This window comes from Colletotrichum jinshuiense, chromosome 6 (assembly GCF_051148585.1).
Source record: "Colletotrichum jinshuiense chromosome 6, complete sequence".
In the NCBI taxonomy this organism is placed as follows: domain Eukaryota; kingdom Fungi; phylum Ascomycota; class Sordariomycetes; order Glomerellales; family Glomerellaceae; genus Colletotrichum; species Colletotrichum jinshuiense.
Genome location: NC_139313.1, coordinates 393,995 through 418,622, shown reverse-complemented (window position 1 = coordinate 418,622; position 24,628 = coordinate 393,995). Strand labels below are relative to the sequence as shown.

General features: G+C 50.4%; 4 protein-coding genes across 4 annotated transcripts; 1 reads left to right on the top strand and 3 right to left on the bottom strand.

Moving 5' to 3' along the window:
* Positions 1–3,200: 3,200 nt before the first annotated feature.
* Positions 3,201–5,810, bottom strand: EsH8_VI_000099 (DUF4419 domain-containing protein; the record flags this gene model as incomplete). Its single annotated transcript, XM_083271352.1, has 3 exons — positions 3,201–3,509; positions 4,093–4,112; positions 4,676–5,810. The coding sequence occupies 3 exons, from the start codon at positions 5,808–5,810 to the stop codon at positions 3,201–3,203; spliced, it is 1,464 nt and encodes a 487-aa protein (XP_083126526.1).
* Positions 5,811–17,169: 11,359 nt separating this feature from the next.
* Positions 17,170–18,776, bottom strand: EsH8_VI_000098 (WD domain-containing protein; the record flags this gene model as incomplete). The annotated part of the gene is made up of 2 exons (XM_083271351.1): positions 17,170–18,495; positions 18,552–18,776. The coding sequence occupies 2 exons, from the start codon at positions 18,774–18,776 to the stop codon at positions 17,170–17,172; spliced, it is 1,551 nt and encodes a 516-aa protein (XP_083126525.1).
* A 445-nt stretch (positions 18,777–19,221) lies between these two features.
* Positions 19,222–20,624, bottom strand: EsH8_VI_000097 (uncharacterized protein; the record flags this gene model as incomplete). The annotated part of the gene is made up of 2 exons (XM_083271350.1): positions 19,222–20,144; positions 20,198–20,624. The coding sequence occupies 2 exons, from the start codon at positions 20,622–20,624 to the stop codon at positions 19,222–19,224; spliced, it is 1,350 nt and encodes a 449-aa protein (XP_083126524.1).
* Positions 20,625–22,032: 1,408 nt separating this feature from the next.
* On the top strand, positions 22,033–24,387 carry EsH8_VI_000096 (MutS family protein MSH4; the record flags this gene model as incomplete). Its single annotated transcript, XM_083271349.1, has 7 exons — positions 22,033–22,270; positions 22,320–22,360; positions 22,413–22,682; positions 22,741–23,295; positions 23,353–23,627; positions 23,676–23,824; positions 23,879–24,387. 7 exons carry the CDS (start codon positions 22,033–22,035, stop codon positions 24,385–24,387), a joined length of 2,037 nt encoding a protein of 678 aa, XP_083126523.1.
* Positions 24,388–24,628: the final 241 nt, after the last annotated feature.

The window sequence follows — 24,628 nt, the reverse complement described above, 5'->3', positions numbered from 1 at the left end:
CGCCAACCGGCCCAACGACAGGCGCCCGACATCTCCCGATGGTGCAGTGGGCTCGCTCAGTTTTGCGGCTTCCATAGGCTAAATGCCAGGCCCAGGCGGGAGGGAGAAAGACATTCTTCAGATACGCAAGGCGTCAGAAACTAGCAGACATGCAAGCCCCCAAGCTGATGTTCGCCGATAGTGAAGCGGCCCCCCGGCCTCTCTGTCTCTCTTGGCACCGCCTACGAGGCAGCCGCTTTGCATGTGCCCGCCTACTTGGATGCGGAAAAAGAACCATCATATGTGATAGATTTCCCCCGCCCGTCTTATCCAAACGCGTTTTTGCCTTCCTCGAGCCTGGGGTCCCAAAACTCATCGGATCTCTGTCACTCCGTAGTCCATTCACCCTGCCGAGTCAGCAAGAGCCGTCGGACCCCCCCCCCCCCCCCCCCCTGCCTTGTCCCATGTCCTGGAATCACCGACCGACCACCACGGCTCGACGTCGGCTATTCCTCCAAGGAACTCGAGCTTCGCAACCTCGCATCAATGCTAGCGCTCGGTCGTCCGGCCCATAAGGCCAGGCGTCTGACGAGACTCGGTGAGGGCCCTCGCCTGGCAGCTTACTAGCTTACTAGGGGCGGCCCGGCCCTGTAGTTCCGCCACGGTGTTGGTATCGCTCTGCCATGTGACGCGATGCCATGTCATGTCCCATCATGCCAGGAGTAATGCGGGCAACCGCGAGGCGCATCCCCACCATCAGCGCGGAATTTCTAGCCCAATGCAGACGCTCGCCTTCCTGGCGGAGAACCGCTGGAGGCGATGAGCCGCCAGTGTTGGGGAAGGGGGAAGAGGAGGGGGGGCCGACAGATAGAATGAAGAATGATTGGGGTTCGACGGACTGGACCTACACGCCAAGGATCCGTTACAGAAAATGCAGGACACGACATACTGCGTCCGCGCATCTGAACTCGACCTCCGTCCTTTCAGCCGCGTGCCGCACCCTGGAGGATAATCTGGCGAGAGCTGATTCGCTGGCACGTTTTGCTCCCAAAGGGTGCGACGACTGCCAATCCCGCGGCTCGTGTGCCCGCGGCTGCAGATGGGCACAAAGTAGAACCTCGCGCCACCCGCCCTGGGAATCGGCGAGTTCGGTGGGAGATCAGGCGGCACGATGGAGGGGGGGAAGAGGACGAGGCACTATCTGCGAGGGGGGTTCCCGTCTCGTGCGTCGTCTCATCACATTCTGCGGTTACATGGCGGTTGTTAGTCATGGCTGATTCTGCACATCGGCCGTGTCTCCCAGTGTACTATACCGCGCGATAGAGGCCCCCGAGAGCATACATCTTGGGACATCGCGAGTGCCATCATGGCTTTCGTCTTTCCGTGACCTCTTTGCGGGGAAAAAAGGGAAAATAATGGCATGACGGACCCCTGACGAGCGCCTGATAACGGGAGCATGCCACTGCCTGTTCCATCACTGCCCATCCGACATGTCCCTAGCGCCCCGATTTGACGCCCGTTGGTCCGTGGGTGGAGCCCGGGCGATCATAGACCGGGCCGGGTACTTCCCGGCCCGGTGGGGAACCGACCCAGACCATTTCCGACGATGCCGGGGCACGCGTGATGTCTACCCGCAACAAGACGCTTCATGGCAATTGCGAAGTCAAAAGTCTCTGCAGGTCACCGAGATGCCCAGATGCTGTTCTAGCAACTGTGGGTTGTTGTAGTCGGGGACAGTCAACTGCTGCGGGGGCGCCATCTGCAGGTCGATAGATGGGATACTGCATCAAAGGGACCCAAACCCATCAAGGGCTGCTCTTCAATCGTTCTTTGAACACTATGGAGCCGCAAAGCAGCGAGTAGATTCAAACAAAAGAAGATATGAAAAACGACTTGGGCGAAAGTGTTTTTGTTGAAGTAGACGAGACATTCCGTCCTTTTCTCCATCCAGAGCTTTTCCCACCCTCGCCTATAGTTTGTTATCAAATTAAATAAAAACTCCCTTGTTGAAGTTAGCTCTCTGAAATTCCCACCCGCTGGTGATGGGAGCAGGGATTCTTGCGGGTTAGCATGTCCGCTTCAGTCCTTACTAAGAACCGAAGCGGCCCGGTAGTGAAATCACACGACTGAGAAGCTTGCACAACCCACCAACGCACGACCTACCCGTTTTCTGGCGAGGAAATGCGCATGCCCAAAGTATTCGACGAATACCGCAATTTAGATCATAAACATACGAAATGGACCTGTTCCGGGCACTTCTCCTTGACTCGGTAGTCTTCCGGTGGCTGCGCGGCCCCAATGGTGGACCTCGTTATTACAACCCTCTGCAAGCCATACTTAGCAGGCTTGACGACCGCTCTACAAATAGAGTTCTGTATAGTACAATCTCTTCGGCGGCCGATATTATGTACCATGCGGAAGCAAACGCGCCGGCTAGCGTTTGTTTAGTCACCACAATCCTCGTCGACAAGATATCCTGAAAGACTTGTCTCCATCACATTCCACGATTTGCGTTCCGTGGTGCTCGAAGCTCCAGACATGGTAAACTATAGGGCTTGTAGATCATTCGAGTCCAACGGCACTTGGAACTAGCCAAGGTTCTCGAATTCGTATCCTCGCGCACTTGCACCACCGATTCGTAATGGTCCTCCTTGTTGCAAGCACGGGCCTCGAGCTGCGAACTATGTGGCACTCGAATCAACTTTTTTCTCGGATGATGGGGATCCAAAAGCCGGTCAGCTGTCCATCTACCAGCGGTCGCTGTTCGTTCGTCAACCGCCCCTTGAGTGGGAGGTCAGCCGCCCCTTGAGTGAGAGGAGGGGAAGGAGTAAACCTCCCAACAGTATCATCAAGCTCATTGGAGACCCTTTAACAGCATGAGGTTGATCTGTGGCATGAAAGGTAAACTAATGATCGGAAGTTTTCAACCCGGGCATGCAAGGGCGGAGCGTAGATGATTGATAATTCAGATCTCGGACAGATTTGTGTAATAGAAAACCCATGAGACAGTTTAACATTGGCGAATGGGTTGCTATTTGTCTTGAAAATCTAACATGGTGCTCGTCCTTCATCGCGTTCTCTCAGCAGCCGAGCTCAATTCATGGATGTATACTCTCAATGCCTGTTCCCCTGGTAACACCATCTCAGCGTTCCATGCCCACTCCTCTTCGTCATCAGCGATGGCCAGCTCGGGCCGATCCGCGGCGATGAGCAGCCTAGCGTCAGTTTCCGGCGTGTAATCCCCATCGTCGACATTCTTCGACCTTGAGGGACTTGGCTGGCTTTTCGGTCATGGGCTCTTGTGAGATTGGGTGCCAGGTCGTGCCGCCGAGCGTTTGTCGGAAATAGGACTCGCGCGGCGCGTCGGGGTTGAGGTCCTCGGCCATCACGAAGATGGAGGAGTTGGTTGAGCCCTGGAGGGTCAAGTAGAGACGTTTTAGCTGGCTTCGGTATGAGTGAAACGGGTGGTGGGACCTCGTATCGTACTGCTTGAAGCAGCGGCGGCCAAAGAGGGTTGGAGATTTCGGAGCCTGACATTTTATGATGGTTATAAGGATAATTCGAGTGCGAAGAAGAGTGGGTTTAAAGCTTGTTGGTACCAAAGAGACTCAGCTTCAACTATGACGACAGGCGGCTGACGATATACAGTTATGTTTAGGGGGCGGCACAGCTGGTGCCTGCAGTTGATCCGTTTATGCCTGGCCACTATACCAACTACGTCGCACTGCATGAGTGTCCAAAATACTCTACAGGGTTATTGAGCTCGTTTTTATATTGAACAATTAGGCTATGGCTTACTAAACCCAAATGAATATAGGAGTGAGCTTCCTCCTATATGCAGGATGATTCAAAGAAATCCAGCTTTCAAGGAAGCAACTCAATACGGTTTACACTGCACTCGTAACATAGTACTTACACAATGCCAAAACCTCGTGCTTTCAAGCCAGTGAAAGAACTTCGTTGACGTTCACAGCACCTAAATTCTAACACAGTTAGAGATAGCAAAATCTGCTGCTGATTGTATGTCGTTCGCTTCATATTTTGTTCTACTGTTGGTTTCTGCTGCTTTACTAAGCATTTGTGTTGCTTTACTACTCGTTCGGGCTGTCTCACGACGTGGCCGAACAGCTTTCCTGGTTTCCTACAGCAGTCCCTTTCCCTTGTTAGAACCGAAACGGCTTCTAAAGAGAATTGTATCGCTTTTATTGTTAGTAACTGTTCTATTTTGTAGCCTTAATTGTAAAGCAGCCATTAATTGTAGTTCTATTAATTGTAGGTTCTCTGAGTGCCGCCGACTCCACACGGGACCACTGAAGTGTCCTACGATGAGCATATTTTGATACTAGTAGGCTTTATAGTATAAAAGTTTGTCCTCATTATTAGATGATCTCAGTTACTGTGTAGGCAATGCCAGCTAAGGTAGCTCCTCGATTCTTCATTACGATTACAATGGTTGGGAGCATCTTGTGCTGGAATAGACTTGGGAATATTCATTCGGTCTCGCCCTTGCTATTTATATCCTTCTTTGTCGTCCAAGACTCGCTAGTATTTTGGATGGCCAGCATTGCAGCAGCGCGTCGTGTCATCGGTTTTCTTGGGAGTGGTTCCGCAGGTTTTTTCGATAACTTGACCAATGGAGCTCTTGGTTTTCGATTGAGTGCAAAACCGGCCGCCGTGTTGCTCTTAAGCGGCTTACTGAGGAGCCACCAGCTTGAGAATGGCTGCACCCTGGTGCCTTCGCCATCCATTATTTTCATGCCGGTTGATCCCGCCAGAAGAACAGTCTCTGTTTTCGATTGTGCTTCGCTATTACCATCGTAATAGAAGGTAATAGGTACCGTGGTGATGCCGCTGGGTACCTCGCCGTGGTTGATAACCGGAAAACCAATCCCGCGTAGTTGCAGCCTTCGCCAGTCTTCGTGCCACATGCCTGCAAGCTCAGCATCATCGTACGCCTTCTGTCTGCTGCCGTCAGCTCGCCACCAGCAGAAGGCCGTCAGCCAGCCGGACATGGTGACTACTCCGCCCGACATGATGGGGCCAGCCGAGTGGCAAGCACGCATCCAGAAATCGCGAATGTCGTCAGCTTCGGGTCTATCAAAGCTTTCGACCATGAAATTGATGACTAAGGCAAGAGCATGTGACCATTGCGACACTGAGGCTCCGTCTTGGTCGTCAGTCGCAGTGTCGAACTCTGAGAGCCGGGTAACGCGTCTTGCCAGATCAGCCCAGTCGCTGCGCTCGCCCTGAAGTGTGATTGAGGGGAAGCCGCAAGCTATGTCGGCGCCATAGTGGAAGTACTGCTTCATGGTCCCCAGAAAAGCGGCGGCGGCAGTCGAGCGATCGTGTGGGAGCGTCGTGCTAAAGTTTGGGAGCAGCCAGTCAGCCAGCTCCGGGTCCACCAAGTATTTGCGAGCCAGGCCAACGAGGCGATCGGTCAAGAAAGCCATATCGACTTCTTCAATAGACCCAAAAGCTCGGCAATCGACTATGAGGCGACGTTGGCCCTCGTGGGCGACAAAATGGCTGCGCAAAGCTTCAGCGCGGCCGGCACCATTGACGAAGAAGCTGAATTGAACCAGCACTGCCAGCCACACATCGTCAGGTCGCAGTTCAAGGTGCAGATGCTGTTGCCAAGCTTGGAGCACCGTGGACACAAATCCCGACTTGAAAGGTACAATGGTGCCAACGTCGGTGTTTGTCACGGACGTCTGGCGCATGTCCCATTCTTCGTATTGGGGTGATAATCGACGGAAAAAGTCTTGTCCGTTTTCTGCTATGTCTTTGCTTTTGCCCACCACGGCAGGCTGCGGCCGGATGATGGTCGGCATTTTTTTGAATGATTTTCTGAAAAGACGTTCTTGAAGTTTCGAGAAAGCGTCCCGTGAATTTCAAGAGTCGGCTATATTTCAGCTGCACAGTGAATGGTACCCCGCGGCCGATATATAGCTGCGAAAAAGACCACGTCTAAGCCAAGGCCCGAAGACGCCCGGCCCCGCCTGACGCCGCCAGCATATAGCCTTGCAGTGTGTTCTTCACTTCGTATTCACAGCTTAATCATGTTCCATGTCGCCAATATTGTCGCATGGTTGTTGGTTCTAACAAGACCCACATTAGCTGCATGACTATGTTACAGACAAAAGATGGACGACAGGCCTGCGATACAAGGGACCTCTCAGTTGCCTATTCAGGCTTGTGATCCAGAGGCGCAGAACAAGTGCTGTCAAAAATGGGGCTCCTAATAACATTCTGCAAATCTTTCAAGCTGGGAAGCAAGGCCGTTTCTGAGCTGTATACTCTTGTTGTATGGAAACTGGAAAACAAGGAAACGTTGGAGGGCAAGACTTCTCTGTCTAACGATGCTATGCAATAAACCTTTGCTTAGAAATTTTACAATACATCAAAACAACATCTTTAAATTCAGTGTTTTGCATTACACTCCATGAAGTAGTGTACTTGTTTGAGGAGGGACAATTCGCATCAGAAGATAATGGCCATGTCTGAGTGGGTGGTCAACTCGGATAGATCCGGAGATCGCCATCGGAGCTGATTAATTGTAACAAAGTTGTGCGCTGAAATTATTCACCTGTCAGGGGCGTCAGGCTTCAACCGAATGGCCACGCCTCCAGCTATTGATTTGTTTCCGTTACCTCGCCAGAATTTTGGCAGGCTAAGAGCTACGGCGCAACGGGGGCAGGCCTACCGCCGAGGACAGTCAGCTGGTCTGACTTTTTGCGGCACGGCGTAATACTTGAGCTTCAACTGCGATGTTGTTGCAACCCCTGGAACGCTGTTGGGACACTTGGTGCCAATGAAAAGCAGCTATGACAGAACATGGCTGTGTTGGTTCCGGCCCGCACTAGCTCGATAGGTATTGTATCAATGCTGTGGAGCTCGCTTGTTGGTTGTGTGAAGCCGGACTTGAGAACATTGAGGGATTTCGACCACAATTGTTACATTCTGTTGGAACTTGAACCTTTGTGAACGTGGGGCAAAACATCCACATTTAATTTATCAGGGTTGTTGGTGAATTTAGTCTCATCCACCCGGCTCAATAACTAGCTTCTGCAGTATATGCATGGAGCACGAAATGTGCCAATTTGGTCTCTTGGCTCCGTCTAGCTGCACAGAAGCGGTTCTCTGCGGAACCCTGGAAGCATTGGGTGACGGCGATGTAGCATGATTGTTGGGCTGCTTGCCAAGGCTCTTGTCATAAGACCTGCTTCAATGTGTCTTTGTGCTTGGTCCAAACTCTGCGGGCCCGTCCTGTTCACAATGTCGCCGACAGATCATCCCGTGGGCGAACGCATCATTGTACCGGAAGAGAAACCACGATTTCCCGTGGCGCCTGCTGTCGTACTTGCCCGGACTCAGGAATCAGGCAATTGATGGATGACCATGTTGTATAAATCAGGGTAATTGTTGGTATTACAGGATACCCATACGGGTGGTAAATTGATCGAAGAGAAAAACGAAAGAGCAAAATTGGTACAGTATTCTGGTTGCTGTAGATGTAGAAGAAAGAAAAGAGAGGCAGGCAGTGGAAGCAACAGGTGTGAAGATATCGCCGTTGGCAGCCCGGAGGTAGAATCTCCGGGCCCGACTGCTGCCGCTTCCCGCGGCCTGACCGCCTGCCCGTATTCTGGCTGGGGAATCCAACAGTAATTCCTGCCGTGAATTATACTTGTATTCCATCCACGACCACCAAGGTCTTCAGCACTTCCAATTTCAAGTTTGCACTCCCGCGCTGCCCTTGTCCACTTTGCCAAGTGCAACCACCCTCACACAGCTGCTCTCCTTGCTCCCACTACGTTATTGCCTCCACAGGTGTTGGAGGTGACTTGGATGAGGAGACGTTTGTGTTGTCGTGTTAGTGTGAGCGCCAATCATGGATAGAAATACATTCATGGCACAACGAAGTACCCTGTCGATCAGACCAGCCAATGGTCGTGAATGATGTGCTCGATAACTTTTCCACCTCGCGTGCAGAAAGGCAACGTGCCATGCCGCCAAACGGAAAGACAAATGCACGGCGAAGTAAATTACAGGAATCAATCAGCATTCCTGATGAAGCGCTGTCCTGAGCTTACATCAAACAGAGCCTGACAGTCAATCGTGTGGGTGTCAACGACCATCAAAAACTATCGATCAATTCTTCCACTTCTTCAAACTCTGATCAATAGCGAAGTTGTTACAGCAGCATACTACCTCGAAGAGCTTCTGATCATTCCTCATGAATAGCTACGCCCAACATCTCCGTCCTGAGGACTTCCAGATTGCGATCATATGCGCCCTCCCCTTCGAATATAATGCTGTCGTCGCCTTTGCTTTCGATGAGATATGGGATAAAGATATAGGACAGCCGAGAAATTCACCGCGAGACTACAACAAGTACAGGGCCGGTCGCATCGGAAATCACAACGTTATTCTGCTTCTCCTCCCCAACATAGGAAACAACGTTGCAGCAGGCGCAGCGGCCAGCCTCCGATCAAGCTATACCGAGATCAAACTGGCTGTCTTGAGTGGAGTTTGCGGTGGAGTGCCTGCAGTTGGGACAGGCAGCAAGGTTCTTCTTGAGGATGTGATTATTAGCAAGAGCGTTGTGTAATACGATCTAGGCCGACGCCAGCCTGGCGGGTTTGCCGTAAAAGACGCCGTCGAGGATAGCTTGGGAAGACCTGGCAGGGATATCCGATCCCTTGTTGTCATATTCGAGACGCATATTGGCCGTGAAGATCTGCAGCGTCAAGCTGACCAAATCTTAAAGCAGGTCCAGCATAAAGCTGAAAACGACAGGCACCAGGATATATATACGCGCCCTGCAGCAACAGAGGACCAGATCTTTGAGTCAGACTATCTTCACAGGCACCGAGAATCTTCCTGTTGTGATTACAGTGAATATGGGGCCTGTGAAAAGCATTAAAGGCTTCGTGCGAGGAACTTGGGTGCGACCTTTTGCGTCTTGTTTCGAGGAGGCGCCTTGAGAAGCGGAAGTTTCTAGACCAAGAAGACGATGCCTTGGTGGCACCAGAACTTCAGGTTATTGTTGGGCGGGTGGGATCGGGCGATACTGTATTGAGGTCTGGATTAGACCGCGACAGGATTGCTAAAAAGGACAATCCTGTTGCTTTCGAGATGGAGGGAGCCGGTGTCTGGGACGAGATTCCTTGCATCGTTGTCAAGGCAGTCCGGGATTACGCAGACAGTCACAAGAACAAGAAATGGCGGTATTTCGCTGCTGCAAGAGCAGCTGCCACAACGAAGGCACTTCTGGGATTCTATCCACAAACTGACATGCCAACGGCCCCTCTCACGCGGTGTAGGTACTCTATCACAATTACATGGCAATTGCTAACGGAGTCAGCCCTTGCTCTATATAATGAGAATCTGGAATCAATAGGGCGAACCGAAGATGCTGGGTGGAACGAATGGGAAATTCCAGACACGTCGAAAGGCAACATGACGAGAACAAAAGAAAACTGCTCAAGTTGTTAGCTGCAGAACACGAAGCATATAAGAACTTCATCTCAGTGAAAGTCGCTGGTACGTGCGAGTGGTTCCTTCGGGACCACAGATTTCGCAAATGGCTCGACAGCACCACCTCGAGCATTATGTGGGGTTCCGCCGGTCCTGGCTGCGGCAAGTCCGTGCTAGCGCGGGCCCTGGTTGACGAGATTCTACTGTCAGCAAGCCCTGCAACCACCACGGCCTGCTACTTCTTTTTTCAAGGACGGAGAAGAGCGGCGTACTAGCAGCTGTGATACGCTTTCTGCTGTGTTGCACCAGCTCTTCACTCGAGGAGGTAATTCCAGCTCTCTGATCCGCCATGCAGCTGGTTCCTTTAAGGATTACGGAAAACCCCTGCGAAACAACTTCTATCAGCTATGGAAGGTCCTGGTGGATTCTGCGAGAAGAACCGAGGCTGGAGAGATTGTCTGTGTGCTTGACGCCTTGGATGAGTGTAGTAAGAGTGGCCGCCAAGAGATTCTCGAAGTGTTGAAGACATTCTATTTCGGCAACCAGGTGCATCCATCTTCATCGAGGGCCAAGTTCCTTATCACAAGCCGTCAATATGATGATCTAGAGACGTCTTTTGAGAGCTTTGCGAATGTTGAATCGTACATTCGATTTGACGGAGATGATATGTCTGAAGAGATACGTCACGAGATCGACCTCTTCATTGACCACAAAGTCAACGAATTCGGAAAGGACTTTCGGGACGAGCATCGTCGGGAGATTTCAGGCCGTCTGAAGGCTATGGAAAACCGCACCTATCTCTGGCTTTATCTTACCTTCAACATCATCAAAGAAAATCGGAGCTCCTACCATAAGTCCTCAAGCATACAGGCGATACTATCTTGTCTCCCTTCCGGGGTGTTTGATGCGTACGAGAAAGTTTTAAGCCGTAACCAGGATGAAAATCAAGCCAGACGCCTCCTCCAGATTATTCTCGCCGCCATACAGCCCTTAACACTCGAAGAAGTCAACTATGCCCTGACATTACAAGAGAAGGAGTTCAACAATTATGACGAACTTGAGAATGACCTATGGCCCCAAAACACATTTAAGAGCACACTGAAAAATCTCTGCGGCCTGTTCGTCAGTGTCTACAACAACAAAGTGTTTTTCATTCATCAGACGGCCAGGGAGTTTCTAACCGCGAATCCTGGTCCGCACAACACATGGCAGGGTAGGTCAAAGATGCCATTAGCGCACAGCAATATGTTCATCTCCTGCACCTGGTTATTTTCACTTGCAAATTCAGACATAGCAGCGTAAAACATTTTCAGTCACTCCTCTCATACGCTACCATTCACTGGACATCCCATTACAATTCCCAAGATGAGCTCAGTGGAGGCTGCTCACTACGTTGCTCAAGTGTATTTTACTCACCCAGTTACTCACCCAGTTACTCACCCAGTTACTCACCCAGTTACTCACCCAGTTACTCACCCAGTTACTCACCTATTGTTCACCCAAGTGCGGCCGCTTTTAAATGAATTAAGCGATGCCTGAGATAAGGAGGGTGAGCCAGGGTGAGTATGAGGGTGAGAAGGGGAGAATGCGAGACGGATTGTTGGTTGCTTGTAAGCGACAACCCCTTATGTCAACTGCTTATTAGACCTAAGAACCAGCCAGCTGAGAGTCGAGTTTAAGTAATAACAATAGAAAACAGAAAAAACAAAACAGTATGTAATAATAGCTATATATAAACCTTATATGTTCGCCTCTAAATTTTTCCCTTTAAATCTTTTAATATTTCTTATTAAAGCGGCTAATTTTGTCATATAGCGCCATTCTAATTCTTACGATCCAACATTTCTAGTAGCCTCCTGCTGGTCCTGGCCACCCGTTTGGCTTTCCTTTTGGTAGAATCTGGTTGAGGGGAATGAACGATAAGTCAGACCGGGGCAAGGATGTTGGCAAATATAGGCCGGGCAGGCGCAGGTCGTGGGAGGTTTCAAATACTGTTGGTATCACAGGATACCCGCACGGGTAGGAGCTTGGCGAATATCTCTGTATATTTGTAAACTGCAAAAGGAGTGTAGAAGAGAAGAAGCAGTAGAAGCAACAGAAACAACAGAAGTGAAGTCATCACCAGCCCGGATGTAGTGGAATCTCCGGGCTCCGGTATTGAGTAGTTTATTCACTTATTTATATGTGTGTTGCCTACTACGTTTTCAAAGCGTTCGTTTTGGGAAACCTACTCCCAAAGTACCATGTTATTTTCATTTGCAAGGTTATATTAAAAGCCTGGTACACATGGACTTATGTTACGATTGGCGCTATCAGTCATTGTACAGCGTAACCATATGGTGTAAAATAGGAGATGATAGGGATGAGGTTCTTTTTACCGAAGCTTTTGTAGTGTGGTGCAGTTGGTTGCCCTCGCCGGTTGAGACACAATAAGAACCTTGTTCCGCGTTAAGAGTCACAGTTTCAGTTCCATTAAATCGCATCACTAGCTACATAATCTGAGGAATAGTAGGGAATGCAGGCCATAGACTTTTCTGAATAGGTAGGGTTTGGGAATGTTTGAACTAGCTAACACGGAATACCTTCCCAGATGTCGACCTGCCTTATGTAGGGATAAACGCTAAAAGGTCAGGTACCTGAGTGCATACCTAAGATTGACACTCATCAACTGAAAAGTAATTTGGTGGGGATATTATGTGTAATCCTTCCAATTCAGACGGTTTAGACAGCACTAATTAGCCTGTGATTGGGTCAATAGTCTCAACCAAGGGGTAAAGGTAGCTCCCATTTGACATGGCCTCCTCTCCACCGTAGAACCGTAGGTTCATATGGAGACCCTTTCCATCGGTCGGTGAGGGCAACCAGTTGTTCGTCCAGTTGGCCGGGGGCGGCATGTTGCTAGGCTGGACCAAAATCTGGAAGGGCCCTTCTCTACCATCGCTGTACAACGTTCCGTCCGTCATTGTGAAATTGCTTCTGTCTCCAATAGAGTATCTGTTGAATTCGTTGGGAATAAGGTATGATTCATAATCGTAGATAGTCAGACTCCAGAAACCAAGAGGCTTCATCGCCGGTCTTGATGTAAAAGTAATGCGTAGAGCGCGATCGGACGGGATGAGCTGGGAAACCCCTGAACTGTATGCCGGATATACGGTCTGCTCACGTGTAAGAGCCAGGTACCCAACTGATGCAATCATATACCGAGTAATATATGCGCTCTTAAAGTTGCCGAGATATGTCGCATCTGGTAGAATCCAGCCGTTGCCGAGAGAGGAAATATATCCTGGAATCGTAAATTCTTGAATAACAGAGCTGTTAGCTGTCGCCGAGGCCATCGTAAGGTTGGTGTAATCTGGCTGTACAAAAGACCCGTTAAAAACTCCGGCGCCTTGTAACGTTGCTGAGATCCACTCCCTATCAGCAATAACCATAGGCTTATTATATGGCGATAGATGTGCAAGTAGTTTGAGAACGCCTTCCTCGAGAGTATTTTGTGAACCGGGTATAAATACAGGATCAGTAAAAACTGTAAGGTTTAAAGAAGGTGCAACCGGTGGGGATTCCCGGTAAATAGAGGTAATACTGAATGCGTCCTGGATGCGGTTGGCTGCCTCAACATCGGTCTGATTTTGGCTGACGAGGACTCGGGCTAGAGAAGTCCCATATGGAGTTGGCAAGTTGATGTACGCTTGATATATGGGGTCTGGACTAGGTTGTAGACCCGGGTTATCACTGTCAAACCGAACAAGGTATTTTCCTGCGGGAGATGACGTGAGTACGCCGATATTCGCGACGTTGTTTCCATAGCTGCAGAGTGTGAGAACAGGTCGGAGATAGAAGGCCATAAACGTGACTTACAAGTCGTGAAAAGGCCACACCTATAAGAAACATTTCAACGTCAACCTCGCCATAAAAAACGAATGGGTCCATAGTCATTTTAAGGATATGTGGAGCAACGTAGAAACTAGAGTGGAAATGCAACTTACCCAGTAATGATCAGTAATCTCCGGGACAGTGATGACAAGATCTGAATTCGATACATCCAAGAAGGATCTGGTGTAAAGAGTATCAACGTTGGGTTTGTTGAGCCAATCGTCGGCTGCAGTCGCAACTTGACGCTGATGAAACAGAGTGTTCGTAGTTGAGTGCTCAGTGTTCTGTACGGCCAAAGCATACTGGTAAAGGGGGTAGCCATACTATTTCCGTCATGAATCAGGTAGTTATTTAAAGTCTATAATACAGACAAATTGACCTACGTAGTAAGCAAATGTAACATTTGCTTGAGCACAGGCCGTCGTTTCATTGGCGCAAACCGTCCATGGAAGGTACATGAGGTTCTGCGCAGTAACAAGCCCAGCAGAGAGATAGGCTGCCAATGCAGCTTTGTTGAGGAATCGCGACAATTCCATTTCGATGAGTTACGGTGTCTACTCAGAAATGGGTTACAATGCGAAGATGTTGCGGAGCCTACAGCCACGTTTTGAGGTGATGCAGACTCTTTGGTTCAACGGACAAGACGATTTAAATCTTCAAGCTAATAATAGCATGCGGACTAATAAGGTCATGATTTTCCCAGAGCATAGAAAGATGTCTTATTTATTGTAGTCAGGTTAGCGAGGGTTTTTTATTTACGTTTTCGATATGATGAAATTGCCTTGGAGAATCTGTGATGTCAATGCCTCGAGTTGGAAGTCTTGGCGTTGTTTATTAGAGTTTTAAGCCACGAAATGTGTATTAATGTGTCCACATAGTATGCTTATTTTCAGGGACTAATACATCCATGTGTCGGCGTCGTCATCTTACGAATCCCGTAGCCGTCACCCTCCAAACCGCTGAACGTTGGCGCTAATGAGTCCGATATCCGTCCACTAACGACCAAGCCCATTGAGCAAATAGGATTTAGCTAGCAGGAAAGTTCCGGTATGCTGACCAGGCAGTGCTCTACTTCCCACTGGCAGAGGTAAATATGATTAGCTCGCGTTTGCCCCGCCTCACTGGCCGATCTGAGGTTACAGAGGGTATAGTTAGTCTTCAATGTTGTTGAAATACCTGTTGATTAACCCAGTCTGGCGATTAAATTACTGCTGAGATGATAGACGGAATATATTGTAGCGTAAGACGGAGCTTATCAATAGCCCTGGCAGAAAATGTCAGATAAAAGTAGTTATGTCATCCGGATAACAGCATGAGTACACAAGTGTGCATAAGGATAGTCAGCCACTATAATAAGCACTATATACGTGCTCCTTTCAGGCATCTTGCTACCTATTATTGTTAGTTTATATCTCTCTCTTCGTTGTTTTATCTGTTAGCGATGGCTCTAATTAGATGTTGTATTTGAACCTAACTGAACTGGATATTTCCTTTTCATTCATGGCATTTTCCCGCCAGAAATTATGACAGGCAAATTCACAAATTCAAAATTGAAACTCACATTTCATGCTAGGCGAAGACTTGGCGTAACTGTAATCCAATCAAGCCTGTAGCGCAATAACGGCGGAAATGGCTTCAACTCCGTATGACATGAAATCCATGACACCGGCATGACCTAGGCTTCCGGAGTCCGTTAACAGTCCGAATACGATGCGCATAACGTAGACGAAAACAGAGAACAACGGGTGGCGGTTCATAGGCAGGTAAAACTCTGACCCCCTCCCACAGCCACATTGAGGCAGTGTGCGTCAAGGAGTAAGCTCCGCCCTAAAGGCCTGCAAAGTTGTCCCAAGTTAGCTTCATGCCCAAAGGGGCACATTTTGCAAAGATGCCCGTGAGCTCTGTCGCATATCCACAGGACAAATACCAAGGTGGGTCAAAATATACAGCAGACAACAACATCTTCCTTGGAGCTTTTTGGGTGACCGTCCAAATTCAACACTTGCAAACTATTCGATGAACTGGATAGATTTAATTCTTGCAAGCTATTTCGTCTTACTGGAGGTCGTTGTAGACCTTGTGACCAGAGAAAAAGTCGACATCAACTCGCAGGGCGGATACTTCGGCACAGCAATTAAGGCTGCATCGGCGTAGGGTCATGGCGAACTGACTCAAACGCTCCTTCTACATGGCGCTGATTGTAATACTGGGGGTGGTCATTTTCCAACAGCTCTTCTAGCAGCCGCATCCCATGGGAATCTAGGGGTGGTAAGATGTCTTCTGAACGAGAGTAGTGAAATGGGACGGGTCATGCAGGAGCTTTTTATAGCTGCAGTGAAGGCTACCAACGGTAAGGAGGTAATGGCCTTACTCCTGGAGAAGTATGGGGACGATGTCAAGATTACCCAAGAGGTGTTTGCAGCTGCAGCGAGCAATCTCAAGAGCGGAGATGAGGCTATTGCTCTACTCCTCAAGAAGCGTGGGGATGAGGTTAAAATCACACCAGAGATGCTTGTGGCTGCAGCCATAAATGAATGGAAGGGGAAGAAGATAATGGCCTTACTCCTGGAGCAGTGTTGGGGTGAGGCTGAGATTACAGAAGATGTTGTTGAAGCTGCAGCTATGAATGTCTTGAATGGGGATAATATCATGGCACTACTCTTAGAAAGGCGTAGGGATAAGATTGAGATTACAAAGATAGTAGCAAGGGCTGCTGCGAGGAATGACAGGAAAGGGGACAAGATTGTAGCCCTGCTCTTGGAGGAGTGTGGAGATCAGTTTGAGATTACACCAGATGTTGCTGAGGCAGCAGCAGCAAGTAGATTCTGCGGGGGAAAGACGATAGCTTTACTCCTGGAGAAGCGTGGAGATGAAGTCGAGATCACCCAAGAAGTTATTATGGCTGCAGCAGGGAACGACGTGAGTGGGAAGGAGATTATAACTTTACTGCAAGAAAGGGGCAGGCATAAAGTTAAGATGACGCAAAACGACATCGTGGCTACAGCGGAGGCACGTTCAAGTGAGATGATGGCCTTGTCCCTGCAGGAGCATATGATTGAGATAGAGATCACCAAAGAGCTGTTTGCAGCTGCAGCGGGAAATGAACAGGACGGATCAGACATACTGAAATTACTCCTGGAGAATCATAAGGATGAGGTTGAGATCACTAAAGAGGTATTTGTAGCTGCAGCGGGAAATGAATTACAAGGGTTACGCATAATGGAATTACTCCTGGAGGAGTATAGGAATGAGGTTGAGATCACCAACCAGGTGGTTGCAGCCGCAGCGGGAAATGAATTCGACGGGTTAGAAATAATGGAATTACTCTTAGAGTATGGGTATAGGATTGAGATCACAGAGGAGGTGTCTGCAGCTGCAGCCGGAAACAACTTCCTTGGTAAAGACATAAGAGCGTTACTCTAGCGGATGTACGAAAGGGAATGAAGTCAAGGCCATGTAAGGTATTTGTGGCTACAGCTGCCCACCTCTCATGGAGGCACAGCCGAGGTTTGTCTGTCACTTGCTTTGGGCAGATTAGTCAAGGCTCAGTTTCTCGATAGAATAAGAATTCTCGAATCACACATAAATCAAATACTGCGCTGATTTGGATATACAGGTGAAAATTTCCCGCCACGGTCCTCAAACCATGTCATACCATGTCATTTAAACCCACTAAAAGTAGCCCGGAATATGATGTGCACGTGTGAACCGATGCGAGAAAAAGGGGGTATATTTTCTTTTGTGTGTCCGTTTACTCTAGATGTGGACATCCCATCACCACATACAACATACGAATTGCGTTACACGCATTGCGTACGCCTCCTTTTAATGTATATACTTTTAGTGACACCACAACCGGACAGCCTTGTCCTTTCCACCGCTTCCCACGCGTTGGCCATCCCGCGGGCTCCAGTCGACGGCGTACACCTCGTCCTGGTGACCCGGCAGGTCAACAGCCAACTTGCACGTCGCCATAGACCACACCTTGAGCGTAGTGTCCTTGGACGCTGTGACGAGCAGCCGTGAGTCGGCTGAAAAGGCGCATTGGTAGACGGGCGCAACATGGCCTCGCAGCGTGTTGATGAACTTGCCGTCCCGTGCGCTCCAAAGCTTGGTGTGGTTGTCCCATCCCGCACTCGCGATAAGGGTGCCGTCGGGTGAGAAGGTGACATGGTTGACCTGCTTCTGGTGGCCTAGCATCCGTGCCACGGGTTTGGTGCCCTGGGACGGGTCCCAGAGGTACATGGTGAAATCGTCACTGGCAGAGACGAGACGCTCTGCGACTTTGCCCTGGAGCTTGGCCGCCTTTTCAAATCTCTCTTTCGCCTTTGCGCGCTTGCCTTCGTCAGTGTCGGGCGTGGGAGTGTGGTCGAAGAAGCCTGTCCGCAGAGCAAACTCGGTGGACAGAGCAAGGTGGTTCACCCAATGCGCGTGCGACGAGAGGGTGTGCACCAGTGTGCCTTTGACGGCGTCCCAGACCTTGACCGTCTTGTCGTGACTGGCCGTGTAGATGAGCCCGGTGCCACCCCACTTGACGCAGCTGACACTGCTCTTGTGTCCTGAGAGGACGTGTTCCGTCTGTCCCGTGTTGACAACCCAGATGCGCACCGTCGCGTCCTTGCTTGCGCTAGCAAGGCGAGGGGTGCCATCGCGCCAAAGGTGGTACGGTTCCCAGGCAATGTTGGTAACCCACTTCGCGTGACCTGTGAGGGGGGTTCCGACTGCGACGCCTTTATCGGGGTTCCAGAGGCGGACTGTCTTGTCCATGCTTCCCGTTGCGAGGCGGCGGCCGTCGGCGGACCATGCGACACACAAGACCCAGCCGGCGTGGCCCGAGAGGGTGTACTTGGGGGTTCCGGTTTCAGTGTCCCATATCCTGGCCGTCTTGTCGCCGCCGCCCGTCGCTAACCTCTTGCTCGTCTCTGGAGAAAACTGTGCGGAGAGGATAGCCTCGCCGTGGCCGGGGATGCGATGGGCCATGCGAGTGACTGCCTGGACCTTGAAAACGGCCTGAGGTTCGGCGCTAAGGGTGATTGTCGTCTCAAAAGGGTTTGCGACGCCATGGCTGCGGAGGAGCTCGAGGAGGTTGGAGGGGTATTGATCGACGATAATGTCGGTGTCGGGGATGTGGATTCGGAACCTGTAGGGGAGGAAATCTTCTCTGTCCTGGAGGAATGTGAGTGAACTGCATACGCGCAACGGTGATTAGGGGAAGCGCTTACCTTGCCTTGCAGAGTGTTGAGAAGAAGCGTCAAGTTCTTCTCAGAGGCGTCCGCGAGGGGCACCTCAATCACCTCGGCCAGCTGCTGTCCGTCGCCGTCGACAAAACGGGCTTTGAACGAGCCCTCAAGGCCAGGCACCACAGCGAGAACATCCTGTTGCGTCTGTGTCCTTGCGAGGGTCTCGCGCTTCTGTCGCTTCGAGGGTGGGGGTACTACCGTCGCCATTGTGCTGTTGACCGCTTAGTGAAATTTGGTTGTTGGAAATATTTCGAGGACGGCGATGCGGCATGGTGGGGCAGAAATTTTGAAGGGACGGGGTACCACGACTGGGGACCATCGGCCAAAACTTGCCCGTGGTTGCGACGGTTCCCCACTGAAAAAATGTCATCGCTAGCAGAAACAGGTGGGGATCAGTGTGATTTTCTGTTAATGCGGGCACTTTGATAAACCCCCAGATCAAGCGATAACAAACTCCGAGAGCCATCCTTGCGGCCTCGTCCAAAAATGTGCTTTTCCAGCGAGAAGAATAAACTATTCCGGCAGCTTGCTGCGCTGATTTCCTTATAAACGCCAGCCCCATTCCTCCGTCCGTATCCCGCTCCCCCATTACCATATCGAACACCGGGTTGGCCCCAACCCAATTGCACGCTCACTCTTCAACCCTCGTCTATTATCTCGCCATGTGAAGACTGGCATCAAGATTCTGCTGATCTATGTTCGTCTTCTTGGGCCGGCCGCGGCGCTTAGTACCCGTTGCCGGCGAACCGCCTCCAGCTCCTGATGCCACAGCATTATTCGTGGTCGCGGCAGTATAATGCCGGAATACGGCCTGCGCGTTGGGCGGCGCCGGCTGCATACCAAACTGGGGTACTGGGATGGGTGTCTGCTGGACAGCATTCTGCTGGAACGCGTTGTTCATTTGTTGTCCACGAATCTGCATCGTCCTCTGGTTCCGCTCGTCAATCTCAACCTGCCGATCTCGATACTGCGCATGCTCCTCATGGGCCGTCTGCTCGAACGGGTGTTTTGGCATCCCCGACATGTTGTCCCGAGACATCTGGCTCATCTGCTGCTGGACACGGTTGTGGTTGTGGTTATGATTGTGATTTTGGACCTGCGGTTGCTGGTGCTGCTGATGCTGTTGGTGCTGCTGGTGTTGTTGTTGCTGTTGTTGTTGCTGCTGCTGCTGCTGCTGCTGCTGCTGCTGCTGGTGTTGTTGTTGGTGTTGCTGATGTTGCGGTTGTTGGTGCTGTATCTGGTGCTGCTGCGGCTGTGGCAGAGGTTGCTGTTGTGTTTGCTGCGCGCTTTGTGATTTGCGCCGGTTCTCTTCGATCTCTTGGTGTTTTTTCTCCTGCCTGGCCTGCCGTTCTTGTCTCTGTGAATCTTCGTTCTCGATGGCATAAATGGCCGCGATGCGCAACTGCAAATGGGCAAGTATGCCTAGGCGCTCTGGTTTGGATATCTTGCGGTATTCTGATTTGAAACTGTGGAACGTCTCCCCGGTAAGTCTTACGTTGGGCGAGGCTCCAACCATGGCGAGGATGCCCGCGGTCGTAGGATCTGGCGCCGGTCCCGAACTTTGCACATCCGGGACTGTGAATGTCAGTATCGAGCGACAACGTAACAGCCGCGAGGGCATAGCATACTGGCTGGTGTGTCCTGTATGACATCGGCGTCTCCCTCTGCGTCGGCATCTTCCTCGTCCGTCGGCGGATCAGGCGTCCGCGCTTCATGATTATGTTCGCTGCAGATAATGGTCAAGATCCATTTCCCCAGGGTCTTGCGATTGACAGCTTTGGCCTTCCAAGGGCAATTGGTCTTCTTGGTGGAGGTCTTGAGCTGCGTCGCAGTGCATTTGTAAGGCTGTCCGCCGCGATCGCATACGAGATCGCATCGGACGACTTCGCTGCCCTTCTCATAGGTGCCTCCAACCTTGTTTCGGTGGGTGCGCGACTTGACGACCTTGTAACCGTCCTTCTGCATGCGGGACTTGAGCGCGGCGAAGAGCTCGTCGAACGAGGAATATTCCTCGGTACCATCGCTGCGATCGCGGGCACCCAGGATGCCGAACATTTTGGCGGCGGGTGGCGATTACACACCGAGGTCGCGATGGCTTCAGCTGCTGAGCCCGGGTCCGATCGGTCGAGATGGGGATTCGAGTCGTCGTGTCGCGGCGCGACGCGGTTCGACCTCACAGAGCTGTGTGGATTGCTTGGAAAGCCTGTGCAAACTCTTCCGAACGTGTCGAGCATGACGAGATGACTCCACCACCAGACATTGCATTGGTGGCTGAAGCGTTTCCATGCTTTGTAGTGGTGGTTCGTGCCTCGGGTGGCTTGTGCGTGTGGCTCCACCCCCAGATCCGCCCAGTGCAACCCCGGTTCGCCGAGCAGTGTAAGTCGGCAGGTACATGTTGTTGGTGACTGTCGAGTTTGATGGTAGAGATTTCCATCTTCTTACTTTTCTTTTGCAAACAATCATACAATACACCGGGCCACCAGATGTTGAACCATTTCCTTCTTGAGGACCAAAATCCTCTGACCCTGACTCTCGAAGATTCCCCTATCAACGAACACGATCTCAACTGCCGAGCGTCAATCCAGCCAAGCCAAGGCTATCCAGCAACATGGGTCCCGAACACCTACAGAACTCGAGATTACCAAATGAATCTTTGACGAAATCTTCCCATACCCAAGCATCCTATAGGGAGTCCTCCTCGTACTTCTCTCAGGAAGCCCCAAGAGCCAACAGTCTTACAACCAATCAGACTAGCGTCGCCTCTGTCACCATGACTCCGGCACCCTCCTCTCCGAGAGGCCCCGTTGATAGTATGACTTGTACCTCAAGCTATGGCTACTATGGCGATCCCAGCGAGTCGACCAACAGATCCCACATTAGTCGACCAAGCACTTCTTTCACAAGTCGCACATCGCGTACCCCATTTCTCCCCTGTGGCGAGAACCACACCATTGTATGCGCCTTGAGCGAGGCTCGTGGAATCACACCTGCCGTCGGTGTGGCGTTCTTCAATGTTGATACCGGGGAGGCGATTCTCAGCCAGATTTCAGATAATAGGTTCTTCGTCCGAACACTCCACAAGCTCCAACTGTTGCGTCCTTCCCACCTTCTGATTGTCAGTTCATGTTGCCCACCAAATCCCAAGTCGAGGCTCTACAGCCACATTGAGGAGCATGTGCCAGATGCCAAAATCATTCCTTTCGACCGGAAACATTGGTCGGAGATGGACGGGCTTGAGTACATTGAAACGTTCGCATTTAGAGAAGATGCAGAAGCTGTCAAGGTGGCTATAGAGGGCAGCTTCTATGCAACTTGTTCATTCTCCGCGGTACTTGATCTTCTTCATATCAACATGATAGCTCGCTGACAATGGACCAAGGCCATGAAATTTCTAGAAGTTGAATTTTCTCTACGGATCATCCCCCACTCCCTTCGAATACGGTACCAGCCATCCGAGGATACTATGATGATCGACGTATCCGCCATCGTGTCACTTGAAATCCTCCAAAACATTCGTCACTCAAAGTCAAAGGACAGTCTCTTCGGTGTGCTCAAACAAACTCTGACGCCGATGGGTGGCCGACTGCTTCGAAGCAATCTGCTGCAGCCATCCACTCTCAAAGACTCGTACCTTGAACCGAGATACGATGCATTGGAGGAGCTACTAGCGAGCCATGACATGTTCTTGGGGATTAGAAGAGGTTCGCAAACCTTTTCCTATGATCCCGGTCGTATGGTAACAAAACATAGCGCTCAAGTCATTCCCTGACATTGAAAATACATTGACTCAGGTATTCAAACGCGAATTTGTCATGTCTTAGGAAACTTGACTAATTCTTCCAGCTTGTCATCACACCGAAAAAACCATCCGTCGAAGCATCGGAGAGGGCTATAAACCATATTCTCATGGTCAAGACCTTCCTAGACGCAGTGCCTGCCATCTACCAGACCTTAGGCCCCGCCACATCCCCCCTTCTAACAAAGATCAGAGACCTCTGCCGACCTGAATTGACGGAACAAGTCAGAGAGCTGATTTACCAGAACATTCACGAAGATGTTGCGTACGTGAAAACAGCCCTTGACCTCAGAAACCAACGGACCTTTGCAGTCAAGGCAAGTGACACCTAGACTACTAAAATCCTTGAGTTCGGCAAGCTAATATGGTCGGCAGTCTGGAGTAAGTGGTCTTCTTGACGTTGCAAGACAGGCTTACAAAGAAAACACCAATGATGTGCATAAGCATGTAGACGATTTAAACAGTAAGCTTTTTCCCTCTACAAGAGTCAACACCCTTTATCTTCGGCAAGAGGCTCACCGTTTTGCAGAAGAATATAGTCTTGAGGCTAGGCTTCGATACGACTCAGGGCGCAAGTATAGTATTCAACTGCAGGCGTCGGATTTCGAGGACCGCCTGGTCCCAGAAGTCCTGGTCAACCAGGTAAAGAAAGGCCGCCACCTCGAATGCTTGACTATGCAACTCAAGAAACTCAACCAAAGAATCACCGACTCCGTCGCCGAGGTTGTTATGCTCAGCGATAAGGTGATACAGGATCTTATCGACAGTATCCGAACCCAATTGCAACCCCTTTACCGCGTGTGTGATTCCATTGCGCTGTTAGATATGATCGTCTCATTTGCTCAAGCAAGTTCTACGTACGACTGGGTGCGCCCTGAGATATCCAATACGCTAGCACTCAAGGCCGCCAGACATCCAATCATGATAAAGGTGTTTCCGCCATCTTCCCCGTCTACTTCTTTACTCAAAACTAATAGATAGCGATAGATCCTGAGCAACGATTTTGTTCCCAACGACTATTACGCGACCGACGATTACCGTTTTCAAGTTATAACCGGTTGCAACATGAGCGGCAAAACCACTTATATCAGAAGCATTGCCTTACTACAAATCATGGCCCAAATAGGTTGCTTTGTTCCGGCTGAATATGCAAGCTTCCCAATCATCCACAACATATTCGCGAGGGTAACCACCGACGATAATATTGAGTCCAACATGTCCACATTTTCATTGGAAATGCGAGAGATGGCATTTATCCTCAGGTAGGCCTCGGTTCATGTGATATCTCGCTTTTTGCTAATGGTCAACAGCAACGTCAACGACAAAAGTTTAGTCATTATTGACGAGCTCGGCCGAGGCACAAGTAGCCGCGATGGTCTTGCCATCGCGATTGCCATGGCGGAGGCCCTCATTCAAAGTCGCGCCTTAGTGTGGTTCGCAACCCACTTTACGGAGCTTGGTGAGCAGCTCTTGTCTGCTCAATTCCAGGTGGCTGGAGGCTAACATTGTTCAGCCGATGTTCTCGCTGACCGCCCTGGGGCCCTGAATCTGCATCTTGCCACGCAAACATCGACCTCATCCAATGGTGTTCCCACAATGACGATGCTATACAAGGTTGAGCCCGGAAAGAACGAGGAGGTGTTGTATGGGGTCACTCTCGCGAAGGCCATTGGTTTCCCAGACCGATTTCTACAGATTGCGGAGCAAGTTGCGATATCGTCTCGCCAGCGCAGAGAACAAAACAAACAGAGCTCTGAGGCGAGGAAGATTCTCAACCGGCGCAAGCTTATCCTCAACTTACATGAGCAGTTGAAGCAAGTTAGCCAATCCGAGATGGATGAGTCCTCCATGAGGAGCTACTTGATTCGTCTCCGTGAGGAATTCATTCTTCGCATGGAGTCCATTGAGAATGAAGGACGGGAAGAAAAGTCCGTTGCCAGCGAGGCTGGGCGAGGTGGCATAGATGTCATGTTCGAGGATGAGGACGTGTTCGACTCTGTTGATTTAGAGTCTCTGGGCTAGCTGGCTGTGGTAGCATCTTAAGAACATGACTGGCTGGGGATAACGTCAAGAGAACCGTTGGAGCGCTGTTGTAATATGCCAAGGCGAATATAATTCGGAAATGGTAGGCGTGTATTTGCATGATGTATAGCTTAGTTTGTCCTGTCAGGTGTGGCAGTCGCTGGTATGCCAAATTCAAGAAAAAGAGTTTGTTTGCAACATAGCCTGGATTCTCCTGAAACCGACTCAATTGAGGTGCAAG